This window comes from Scyliorhinus torazame, chromosome 7 (assembly GCF_047496885.1).
Source record: "Scyliorhinus torazame isolate Kashiwa2021f chromosome 7, sScyTor2.1, whole genome shotgun sequence".
Classification (NCBI taxonomy): domain Eukaryota; kingdom Metazoa; phylum Chordata; class Chondrichthyes; order Carcharhiniformes; family Scyliorhinidae; genus Scyliorhinus; species Scyliorhinus torazame.
This window is the reverse complement of record NC_092713.1, coordinates 19,676,257-19,689,416: the sequence shown is the minus strand read 5'-3', so window position 1 is coordinate 19,689,416 and position 13,160 is coordinate 19,676,257. Positions and strand designations below refer to the sequence as shown.

General features: G+C 48.2%; 1 protein-coding gene across 1 annotated transcript in view; it reads right to left on the bottom strand.

The window, feature by feature from the left end:
- The window catches only part of adgrl4 (adhesion G protein-coupled receptor L4), a 168,190-nt gene that overhangs the window by 131,526 nt on the left and 23,504 nt on the right, over positions 1-13,160 (bottom strand). Inside the window, exon 2 of the mRNA XM_072510372.1 lies at positions 12,550-12,726. Coding sequence (XP_072366473.1) covers positions 12,550-12,726 — 177 coding nt within the window. The remainder of the gene's footprint in view (positions 1-12,549; positions 12,727-13,160) is intronic.

Genomic DNA, 13,160 nt, shown 5'->3' with positions numbered 1-13,160 from the left:
TGCTCCTGGTGTGCTGCCCCATTCACTGACTGACTGACAGGCTCTGAGCTGAAATCTCACCACGAGGAATGTGCCAGCTTACCAACTCTTTACTTGAGCTCTCCCTTGACATAAAGTCACCAGCTGCTCTGAAGGGATTGGGTAAACACATCGCGAGCTCAGTTATTTTGACTCAGCACATAAGAATATTTATACAAAGGTAGAAAACATAGCAGAGCTGTGTGTGTGTGCTCTGTTCGGAGGCAAAAGTAAGACTATGACTGGATCGCATGACACACTTCCCCTCTAGTGATGTCATGCCACTATCCCTAAAAGATGTATTACAACAATATGCAGGTAGCAGAAAAAACAACTTGCATCTGAGGCTTTGCCGTGAAATCTCGCTGCAGATAATGCATGTCTGGTTCCAAATTGTAGCCATTTGAAATTTAAATCAAAAAAATTACTTTTGTATCCCATTGATTTTCCTTAATACTTGTTCAAAGTAAACTTACAGAGGGTCATAGAAAATTGCGAAAATCTTTTTCTTTTTCCACCAATATTGTCCCACTCCCACTCTTCTGTTGATTGTGCTTATTCGTTGCTGGACTATGCTGATGTGGGTGCCAGTAAATACCTGTCCTTTGGTGAGATGAGACAGTGAGTGTCAACAAGCTGCCTGACAATTGAGAATGTTACAGTGGAGCACTCAGTTGACATCCACTCTCTGTTTTTGCTGTGAGAAAAAGCATGGTGCAGCCATATCTCGCTTTCATTTGACATTTACAGGTGGATTCTTGCAGACTTCACTGAAGGTACATTTGAATGAATGAAGCTTCTCTGATAGTAATCAGCAATGGGTCAACATCCTGGAACTCCTTCTCTGGCAACACTGTGGGTGTACCTACACCACATGGACTGCAGCAGTTCAAGAAGGCAGCTCACCATCATCCCCTCAAGGGCAATAATGGATGGATAATGACCTGATAAGTATGGTTACTGGCGAGTCATTCTCTACCTGACCGACTGACACCTGCAATGTTCTGCTTAATTGCTGAGTCACTCTGTTTCTGACAAACTGACCATTAACTGTTGAGACACCTGTTATCCTTGTAATTGTGGAGAAGGAGTTGTGGACGTTAGTTAACGGGTGGTCTCAGAGGAATGTGATTGGAAGCTAATTGTTGCTAGGGGGGGCCTAATTGGTCGTGTATGTAACCCCCCCAAGCTAATGAGGAACTAACCAAGTGTGTACATGTATAAAAGAGGCTAACTGCCTTTGTACACTTGAGAAGGTGACCACGAGCACGGCGGACTGCCTGGCTTTCTCCCACAAGCTTTTGCCAATAAATTGACTTGACTCAACTCTTTGATGTGAATAAGTTATTTACCACTTCAATTGGCGCCGAGGATGGGATTCTGTCTCCGGACTAAAGCCGCTGGCCACCCCTTCGAGAGAGCCGGGATAGAATAACTGAACATTGGTAAAGACTTGAGTCAATTCATGAAAGGTTCAGTGACTGAAAGAATGGTAACTACCTGGGTTAACCTAAGGGCAAGGAAGTACTCGTCCCTAACACACAGCCTTAGACCGGTTGTTAAGGGAGGAAATCCTCTCACGCGAATGTCAGGACCCTGAAGTGGGTGTCGGGACTGGAGAAAGAGCACTTGTGATGGAGACTCCGGCAGCTGTGAGAAAGTGTGTGTGAGCGGTCGGAACAAGATACGGATTGTAAGTATACTTTCATCTCAACGTGTGTATACGCCATATTTACCACTTCAGTGATCAGCCGGCAGTGGAAGAGAGACGATGCATTAACATTTCAGAGAATCAGATAACCATTTGTCCCATGATGTCTGCGCCAGCCATTCCCTTGCTCTTTCCCAGTCTCCCTGCTATTTTTCCCATTGAATTCTCTTTTGAAAGTTGCTGTTAAGTTATTTCATGGGATGTTGGCATCACTGGCAAGGCCAGCATTCATAACCCGCCCCTGACTGCCCTTGAGAAGGTGGTGATGCGCTGCCTTCTTGAACCTTTGTAGCCCACGTGGTGCTGTCCTTCAGATCTTCGGGTACCATGCCACAACATGGCAAAGGGTGGCACAATGGTTGGCACTGCTGCCTCATGGCACCAGTGACCCGGGTTCAATTCTGACCTATGGTGACTGTGCGGAGTCAGGAAGCTTTTCCTCACACAAAGGATAACGTAAACCTGGAAGTCTCCCAGAACACTGGGAGTCTGGGATGAAGTAAAACTATCAAAGCTGCGATTGACTGGCTTCCAGGTTAGGCTATCTCTGCATATTGAAGCAACACGGCGTTAAGGTACCATGATTTAATTGATCATCGGCCATGATTTAATTGAACAGGGCTGATGTGTTGAATGGCCTCATCCTGTTCCTTTGTCCCTGAGCAAGCTTAGACAAGTCAACACTAATACCCAGGTAGAATACTCCCTTCGTACAGAGGTCACTGATGGGATGACCCGTGAACACTACAACATTGTAAATATGGATATTTATGACAACTGAGGTATGCGAGAAGAAGTGGATTAGGAATTGGGTGCCTTTCGAAGTAGCCTCATGATACATGTGGTCCGGCAAATCCCACACAATCCTGTGCTCCTGCTGTTGGTAGGAAATAACAATAGCCGTGGGTGAGAGGGGGTGGGCACAAGGGGCATGTGAACTGGTCCAGTGCGTCTGCTGGCAATGCCACCGATAACTATGATCTCCTGAAACATGCTTAATTAGCCACGGGTCTCAAGGAGAACCTCCACGGGATTTCCTGAAATTGACTGCAGGCAATTCCTCTCTCTGTGCTTTATCCTATTGCCGTTTGAGCTAGCTGTGCAGAAACTGAGGCTGGCAGCGTGCAAACCTGCACTACCTCATGGTAAGGGGGCAGGGGGGGGGGGGGGGGGGCAGGTAGTTGCTCTGATGGTATTAGGCCTCTCGTGCTTGCCATGGCTGGGTGGTTGCATGCTTACCTCTGAGCTGAAAGATTGTGAGTTCAAGTCCCACTCCAGAGAACCTGATCACTAAGATGTAGTCTTACACCCGGTACAACGCTGAGGGAGAGGTGCACTGCTGAAGTTACTGGGCGGGATTCTCCGTTCCCTAACGCTGATTTCGGAATCAGCGATCGGGTGGAGAATCTCTTTTTGCGATGGAATCGGGGGCGGCGTCTGTTTTCGGATGCTCCCCCCCCCCCCTTCCAAAACAGCGTCACGGAGGAGCGCGCCGCACGCCGTTGGGACGGCCTCAGGACGTCACCCGAAGACCCTCCCCCATTGCTCCGCCCCTGATGAGCCGAGTTCCCAACTGCAGGGGGAACGTGTGGTCTGGGCGGTCGGTAATCTGGCGTGGCGGCTGCGTACTGTGTCCAGCACTGTCACCGTCGGGCGGGAGCCATGCTGCTGGCCTGGGGGGGGGGGGGGGGGGGGGGGGGGGGGGCTTCGGCGAGGGCTGGGGGGATTGGTGAGGGGGTTGCTGGAGGGTGCCCAGGGGGTGTCTAGGGGGTAGTATTTGGCAGATTGGGTCCGCGCACGGCCGCTGCCATGTTGTACGGCGCGACCGCTGTAGGTCCTTGCCGTGCGTTCGCGCGGCCACGGACCCGGCAATTCTCCAGCCGTTTTTGTCGTGGAGGCCGGGCGTTTTATATGGCGCAGCTGCTCGCCCCTCACCGGGCTGGGGCCTCGTCGATTGTTTCGGTGTAAACGCCACGGATCCTCCGGACATAGCCTGGAAATCGGAGAATCCAGCCCACTGTCTTTCAGAAAGTCAACAAAGAACAAAGAACAAGGAAATGTACAGCACAGGAACAGGCCCTTCGGCCCTCCAAGCCCGTGCCGACCATACTGCCCGACTAAACTACAATCTTCTACACTTCCTGGGTCCGTATCCTTCTATTCCCATCCTATTCATATATTTGTCAAGATGCCCCTTAATGTCCCTATCGTCCCTGCTTCCACTACCTCCTCCGGTAGCGAGTTCCAGGTATCCACTACCCTCTGCGTAAAAAACTTGCCTCGTACATCTACTCTAAACCTTGCCCCTCTCACCTTAAACCTATGCCCCCTAGTAATTGACCCCTCTACCCTGGGGAAAAGCCTCTGACTATCCACTCTGTCTATGCCCCTCATAATATTGTATACCTCTATCAGGTCGCCCCTCAACCTCCTTCGTTCCAGTGAGAACAAACCGAGTTTATTCAATCGCTCCTCATAGCTTATGCCCTCCATACCAGGCAACATTCTGGTAAATCTCTTCTGCACCCTCTCTAAAGCCTCCACATCCTTCTGGTAGTGTGGCGACCAGAATTGAACACTATACTCCAAGTGTGGCCTAACTAAGGTTCTAAGTCCTTTCCACCCTGCCCCTATTTTGAAGACGAGCACAAGATTTATCTCCATCATCCTGACTAATGACACATCCCCCTTAATCGCCATCGCCATAAAAAGACTGTTTGGTCATTGTCTCAATGCTGTTAGTCGCTTGTCGGTTTTCCCATGTGACTACACTCCAAAAGTACTTTGTCCGTCAACTCCAAGGAGCTTTTCGACATCCTGAGGGCGTAAAAGCAGCCATATAAATCAAGTTCTTTTCTTCCTTCTCTTCCTGTGGCTGGCCGTCCTTTTCCAACAGAGCTGGCTAATGTGAAATGGCCATTGACTGAACTATCAGCTACATGAGCTTTTGGCAAGTTAAAGTCTCATTGTTTGCCCTGGGCTCCTGCCAGGTCTCCACACAATGTCCCGTCATGTTAAAAACAAAAGTGGCTACATACATCAAGGCAAAGTACGTAGAGCGCTGATCAATTGGGTGACCTTTTAAGAGGCAACAAAGATACCCTTATATTTATAAATAGCAACACGTGGCTCGAAAGCTACAGCGGCAGACTAGAAAATAAGCTGACCGGTTTGAGGGGGATAATCTTCTTTCACTGTAAATATTTACTGACTGCAGTCCAGGCGTTGCTTGGGCTGATTACAGCCTCACTTCACCAAGGAGCAAGCTGCCACCGAGCCAATCGTATCAGCCAACTGAGACTCACTCTTGTTTTCGCAGCCATTTCAGGGCGACTTTGTAAACAGAGGCGCCCAGCCCATCGCAGTGACACAAAAGACCGACAACACAAAGAGATCATTCAGATTCCGTGTTCCAAAGCAAACTGACAGCTTCCTTCCTCCAGAACGATTGTGGTATTTGATTAGCTGCGGGTGGTGGGGGTCAGTGGTTCAAGGCTAAAGAGGCACGAGGTCTGCGAGCATCCAGCAATGTAATTAACCTCGCCAAGTAACAAATTCCACCGAGTGTCCAACCCTGAAGGGGAAATGCTTGTCGAGGGTGGGAAGGGGGAAGAGGGAAACACTGGAAGATCAACAAATTGCAAAGGGCGGGTCTAGTCCTCTCGGATTAGGCTATGGAGATCTTGCCCCCCCCCCCCCCCCCCCCCCGTTCATCACCCAAGGGGTGAAGGTGTTAAATGGATCCAGGCCAGGTGGTTAAGTGCAAAACAAGACTCAGACCCTTGATAATAGGTTTATTCACAGCCTTATAGTTCTTTGCCTCTTAGTTACTGCCCTCCTGTCCTATTTAACATTCTTTATGTAGGAATCCAGTCTTTAATCAAATAATGCCCATCATCTGTGTATCTTTCACAGCATAATCAACAAACCATTCACAGGAGGAGGGACGCAGGAATACAAGCTGGACACTTCTGCAAGCTTCTGTGATCACTGTGACCACATGTTGCCCACCACTAAAAGCCCAAGAACAAGTGGTACAAGTGCCAGGCAATGCCCAACTCCAACAAAACATAATCTAACCATCTCTCCTAGACATTCAATGGCATTACTCACATTGAATCCCCCACTATCAACATCCTAGGGCTTACCATTGACCACAAATTAAACTGTGATCACAAGAGCAGGTCAGAGGCTGGGAACTCTGAAGCGAGTAACTCACCTCCTGACTCCCATCTGTCCACTCCTGTCCACCATCTACAAGGTGCAAGTCAGGAGTGTGATGGAATGCTCCCCACTTGCCTGGATGAGTGCAGCTCCAACAACACAAGACATGCGACACCATCCAGGACAAAGCAGCACACTTGATTGGCATCCCATCCACAAGCTTCAACACTCATTCCTTCCAACATGATGCACATTGGCAGCAAGAATCGCTTTGGAAACTTGACAAATCTCCTGACAACTGTGCTCCAAACTTGCAATATCTACCAGCTCGAAAGACAAGGGCAGCAAATGAATGGGAACACCATCAGCTGAAAGTTCCCCTCTAAGCTGCACACCATCCTTACTTGGAAACATACTGACGTGGACGGCATGGTGGCGCAGTGGTTAACATTGTCCCCTCACGGCGCTGAGGACCCAGGTTCGATCCCTGCCCTGGATCACGGCCCGTCTAGAGTTTGCACAATCTCCCCATGTTTGCATGGGTCACACCCCCACAACCCAAAGATGAGCAGGTAGGTGGATTGGACGGCACAGTAGCATAGTGGTTAGCACAATTGCTTCACAGCTCCAGGGTCCCAGGTTCGATTCCGGCTTGGGTCACTGTCTGTGCGGAGTCTGCACTTCCTCCCTGTGTGTGTGTGGGTTTCCTCCGGGTGCTCCGGTTTCCTCCCACAGTCCAAAGATGTGCAGGTTAGGTGGATTGGCCATGATAAATTGCCCTTAGTGTCCAAAATTGTCCTTGGTGTTGGATGGGGTTTCTGGGTTATGGGGATAGGGTGGAGGTGTTGACCTTGGGTAGGGTGCTCTTTCCAAGAGCCGGTGAAGACTCGATGGGCCGAATGGCCTCCTTCTGCACTGTAAATTCTATAAATCAGTGCACTGTTGCTTCCCAGCGCCAGCGACCCGGGTTCGATTCCAGGCTTGGGTCACTGTCTGTGCGGAGTCTGCACGTTCTCCCCGTGTCTGCGTGGGTTTCCTCCGGGTGCTCCAGTTTCCTCCCACGAGTCCCGAAAGATGTGCTTGTTTGGTGAATTGGACATTCTGAATTCTCCCTCTGTGTACCCGAACAGGCGCCAGATTGTGGCGAATAGGGGATTTTCAAAATTACTTCATTGCCGCGTTAATGTAACCATACTTGTGACATTAATAACGACCATTATTATTATTAGATTATTATTGGCCTTGCTTAATCAGAAAAATGTTTTAAAAAGGAAATATATCGACGTTCTATCAATGTCGCTGAGTCAAAAACCTGGAACTCCTTCGCTAACTGCAGTGTGGTTGTGAGACAAGAAGATCATCAGATGTGGGAGCAGAAGTCGCCCACTCGGCCCATCGAGGCCTGCGCTGCCATTCAATGAGATCATTGCTCATCTGGTATAATCCTCAACTCTACTTTCCCACCTTGTACTCATGATCTTTGATTCTCTAATTGATTAAAAATCGGTGTACCTCAGGCTTGAACATATCTAACGACCCAGCCTCCACAGCCCTCTGCGGTAAAGAATTCCACAGATTATCCATCCTCTGAGTGAAGAAATTCCTCCTCATCTCTGACTTAAATGGGCGAACCCTTACTGTTTGATTATGACCCCTGAGAATACCACATGTCTCAATAAGGTCACCTCTCATTCTTCTAAACTCCAATGACAACTGGAGGCCCAACCTACTCAACCCCTCCTCATAAGAAAATCCCACCATTGCCGGGTTCAACCTCGTGAACCTTCTCTGGACTGCCTCCAATGCCAGTGTATCTTTCCTTAGATAAGGGGACCAAAACTGTTCACAGAATTTCAGGAGTGGTCTAACAGGTGTCTTGCGTAGCTTTTGCAGGACTGCCCTATTTTTATACTCCATTCCCTTTGAAAGAAAGGCCAACATTCCATTTGCCTCCCCAATTACCCGCTGAACTTGCATGCTAGCTTTTTGTGATGTATGCGTGAGGACCCCCAACTCCCTCTGTGCAGCAGCTTTCTGCAGTCTTTCTCTATTTAAATAACATTCAGCTCCTTTATTCTTCCTACCAAAGTGCAAAACTTCATATTTTGTGCCCACTCACCTAACCTGTCTATATCCCTCTGTGGACTCTGTGACATTCTCACCACTTGCCTTCCCAACTATTTTTGTGTCATCCGCAAACTTCGGGATAGTACGTTCATCTCCCCTGTTCAAGGAAGTAATATATGTCAATAATTGTGGCCCCAGCAGTCCTGTGGCACTCTACTACACGAGTTACAGGTTGCCATCCTACGGCACATGGATGGCAGCAGTTCAAGAAAGTAGCTCATCACCACCTTCACAAGGGCAGCTCGGGATGGGAAATAAATACTGACCGAGCTGGTGATGCCCACATTCCTAAGACAATTAACAAAAAACTGCTGCCAAATATGCTTCAATGCAGAGAACATTTCGAAAGTGCATTAATATGAAAATAGCAGACTTCCTGTGGAATCAGAGCCCACGCCTGCTCAGCCTTTCCTGATACTGAGATCCTTTCAATTCTGGTAATGTCCATTGTTTGTCCTTTCTGTACTTGGGGGGGTGGGGTGGGGGTGGGGGTGGGGGGGGTGGGGTGGGGGTGGGGGTGGGGGGGGTGGGGTGGGGGTGGGGGTGGGGGGGGTGGGGTGGGGGTGGGGGTGGGGGGGGTTGGGGGGGTTGGGGGGTGGGGGGGGGTTGGGGGGGTTGGGGGGTGGGGGGGGGTGGGGGGGGTTGGGGTGGGGGGGGGGGTTTACCGCTCCTATTTTGAGGGACAAATTCATCAGCGGGAGCAGCGGGACTGGCAAAGAACGGGCGGGACTTCGGCCCATCGCGGGCTGGAGAATTCGGTCAGCCCCGGGGCCCATTGAGTCGCGCCGGACCCCGCCACTCTCCGAGGCGGGCGACGCGACTCACGCCGGAGCAATATTTGGGGGTCGGGAGAATTAGGAGGACAACGGGGGCGGGATTCACGCCGACCTCCGGCGATTCTGCCTCCCGATAGGGGGTTGGAAAATCCCGCCACTTACCTCCATCTACCCTGCCTATTCCTTTAAGTATTTTGTAGGTTTCAACGAGATCACTTCTCCTTCTTCAAAACCCGTGAGAACACTGGCCCCAGTTTCTCAACCTATCTTCACAAGGCAATCCCACCATCTCCAGAACAAGTCTGATGAATCTTTGTTGCACTCATTCTATGGCAATAATATCCTTTCTGAGCACAGTAAGAAATCTTACAACACCAGGTTAAAGTCCAACAGGTTTATTTGAAATCACTAGCTTTCGGAGCGTAGCTCCTTCATCAGGTGAAGCTAGTGATTCCAAATAAACTTGTTGGACTTTAACCTGGTGTTGTAAAACATCTTACTGTGCCCACCCTAGTCCAACACCGGCATCTCCACATCATCCTTTCTGATGTAAGGGGACCAAAACTGCACTCCAGTCTAACCAAGCTTCTATACAGTTGAAGCAAGATCTCTCTACTTCTGTATCCAAACGCCCTTGCGATAAAGGCGAGCATTCCATTAGCCTTCCTAATAACTAGCTGTACCTGCATGTTAACCTTCAGTTACTTATGGAGAAGGACACCCATATTCCTGCCACTGGAAACATTTTCGCCTTATACACTGTCTCAAAACTATTCATGATTTGAACACCTCTTGTGAACCTTCTCTGCTCTAAAGAAATCCACCTGCCGCTTCTCCAGTCTTTCCACAAAACTAAAGACATTCATCGCCTTTCGAGCAATTCCTTGATTTTAAAATAATTTTCCTTGTTCTCCATTTGTGAATGGAGCCGGAGAACCAAGGCCATCAACATAGGTGGTCATCTACCCAAAGCTGCAGACTGGCTGTCCGACCTCTCAGAATCTCTCCAGATGGAGAAAATCAAATTTGCCATCCGAGGGCCAGACGGCAGCTTCCACAGAACGTGGGAGCCATTCACCCAATTGTTCCGGGCTCCTGTGATGCATACACACCAAATTAGAGTACCAAAGCCAAAAGGCCTCTTTCTGTGCTGTAAATTCCAGATAATTCTAGATCTTACAGAATAGCGGATATGCAGGCATTTAGAATAGGGTTGTCGTGGTGGGTGATTTTAACTTTCCCTATATTGACTGGGATACACTTACTGTTAGAGGTGTGGATGGAGCAGAATTTGTAAGGAGCGTCCAGGAGGGTTTCTTGAAACAATATGTAAATAGCCCAACTCGGGAAGGGGCCATATTAGACCTGGTGCTGGGAAATGAGACCGGCCAGGTGATCGAATTTCAGTCGGAGATCATTTCAGAACAGTGATTATAATTCTGTAAGTTTTAAGCTGCTTATGGATAAGGACAAGAGTAGTCCTCAGATGAAGGTTTTAGACTGGGGGAAGGCTAATTCCAACAGCATAAGGCAGGATCTGGAGAGTGTTGACTGGGCGAGGCTGTTTGAAGGAAAATCAACATCCGGCATGTGGGAGGCTTTCAAATGTCAGTTGATTAGAATTCAGGACCGGCATGTTCCTGTGAGGACGAAAGATAAGGGTGGCAAGTGTAGGGAAACCTGGATAACGAGGGATATTATGAATCTTGTCAAAAAAGAAAAAGGAAGCATTCGTAAGGTCTAAAAGGCTTAGAACAGATGAAGCCCTTGAAGAATATAAAGCAAGTAGGAAGGAACTTAAGGTAGGAGCGAGGAAGGCTAAAAGGGGTCTGAAATGTCATTGGCAAACAGGATTAAGGAAAATCCCACGGCGTTTTATACATATATAACGAGCAAGCGGGTAGCCAGAGTAAAGGTTGGTCCATTCAAGGATATTGGAGGGAATCTTTGTATGGGACCAGAGGAAATGGGAGAGATACTAAATGAATACTTTGCCTCAGTATTCACCAAAGAGAAGGACTTGGTGAATGAGGGTAAAGGGTAGAGTGTGTAGATATTCTGAATCATGTTGATATTAATAAAGAGGCCGTATTGGGCATCTTAAAAAGCATTAAAGTAGATAAGCCCCCAGGGCCTGATGGGATCTACCCCGGCATACTGCAGGAGGCAAGGGAGAAAATTGCTGGGGCTTTGACAGTAACCTTTGTATCCTTATTAGCTACAGGTGAAGTTCTAGAGGACTGGAGAGTAGCCAATATTGTTCCATTGTTTAAGAAGGGCAGCAGCGATAATCCAGGAAATTATAGGCCGGTGAGCCTTATGTCAGTGGTAGAGAAACTATTGGAAAAGGTTCTTAGAGATAGGATTTACTCACATTTGGAAACAAATGGACTTATTAGTGATGGACAGCATGGTTTTGTGAAGGGGAGGTCGTGTCTCACTAATTTGATCAAGTTTTTTGAGGAAGTGACAAAGATGATAGATGAGGGAAAGGCAGTAGATGTTATGTACATGGACTTCAGTAAAGCCTTTGACAAGGTACCTCATGGTAGACAGGTACAAAAGGTGAAGTCATATGGGATCAGAGGAGAGCTGGCAAGTTAGATACAGAACTGGTTTGGGCACAGAAGTCAGAGGGCGGCAGTAGAAGGGTGCTTTTCTGAATGGAAGGCTATGACTAGCGGGATCAGTTTTGGGGCCTTTGTTGTTCGTGGTGTATATAAGTGATTTGAAAGAAAATGTAGCTGGCCTGATTAGTAAGTTCACAGACGACACAAAAATTGGTGGAGTTGCGGATAGTGAAGAGGATTGTCAGAGGATGCAGCAGGGTATAAACTGGTTGGAATCTTGGGTGTAGAAATGGCAGATGGAGTTTAATCCAGACAAGTGTGAGGTAATGCACTTTGGAAGGTCCAAGCATGTAGGAATTACACAATAAATGGTAGAACTCTTGTGAGTACTGACAGGCAGAGAGATCTGGGTATGCATGTCCACCAATCACTGAAAGTGGCAGCGCATGTGGATAAGGTGGTCAAGAAGACAGACGGCATGCTGGCCTTCATCGGTTGGGGTATTGAATATAAAAATTGCCAAGTCATGCTGCAGCTGTACAGGACCTTAGTTAGGCCTCATTTGGAATATTGTCTACAGTTCTGGTCGCCACACTACCAGAAGGATGTGGATGCTTTGGAAAAGGTACAGAAGCGGTTTACTCGGATGTTGCCTGGTATGGAGGGCATTAGCTATGAGGAGAGGTTAGATAAACTCGGTCTGTTCTCACTGGAACGATGGAGGTTGAGGGGCGATCTGATAGAGGTCTATAAGACTATGAGTGGCATGGACAGAGTGGATAGTCAGATGCTCTTTCCGAGGGTAGAAGGGAACATAGGTTTAAAGTGCGTGGGGAAAAGATTAGAACAGTTTACAAGAAAGGAAGGTGCCAAAGGAGGTCAGAGAGAGGGTGGGCAGGGTGTACATTTGGAGGAGATTGCAGAGCTGGGGTTGAGAGAGGGCCTGGAGGGATTGATGTCAACAATGAGAATATTAAATGAAGGCATTGAAAGCGAGAGAGAGCCATTATCACTTCACGACGATGGTTTGAGTCTGGGGCAATTTGCAAGCCGCCGCATTTTGGGGGCAATTTGGAGTTTGCACAGCTCAACCAGCAAGGAGATCACTTACGTGTTTTTGGCTGGAGGTGACAAAGGCCTAAATCTGTGCAAAATTGCATTTCCTCAGCAAGCGTTTGCCTACCTTCGCAGTGATGCACTCCGTTGCCTGTGAAGCCTGCATTGCAGTAACATCCGCGTTTCCCGCCTATCACTGTGCAGGTAGCGTTCACGTTGCACTTGTTGCCATTGCAGTTTTTGTTACTGTTAGTGGTGGAGCTGAGCGAGAGAGAGCAGAGATCCAACAGACTGGACAGCCACACTGGAATATAAATGGTGAAAAATGAATCGGACAAGGACATGAAACACAGGATCTAAAAGTCAAACGCAGTGGCTTTCTATATAGCACAATAGAATACCTCAATAGATTCTTGATGCATAGTCGACATAGAGAAATTTACATTTCGGAGATCTCACTTGAGGATCCACTAGAATTCTGTTTACTACTCATGCAGCTCCTTAGGAGGCCATTTGGCCCATTCTGACACTTCCTGCTGTCTCTTCAGAGCCCAGTGATCTATTTTCCTGTTCAAGAGTTGGAGTCCACCATGCTTTTGGGATTTGTTATGGGCCAGGGTTTAGAGAACCCCAAAGTGTATCATGGAGTTCACCTGACCCACAACTTTTGATAGATTGTGGGATGGGGAGAACACCGCCCACTCTACAGGTGTGGTACAGCAGAAATAGAAAAGTATT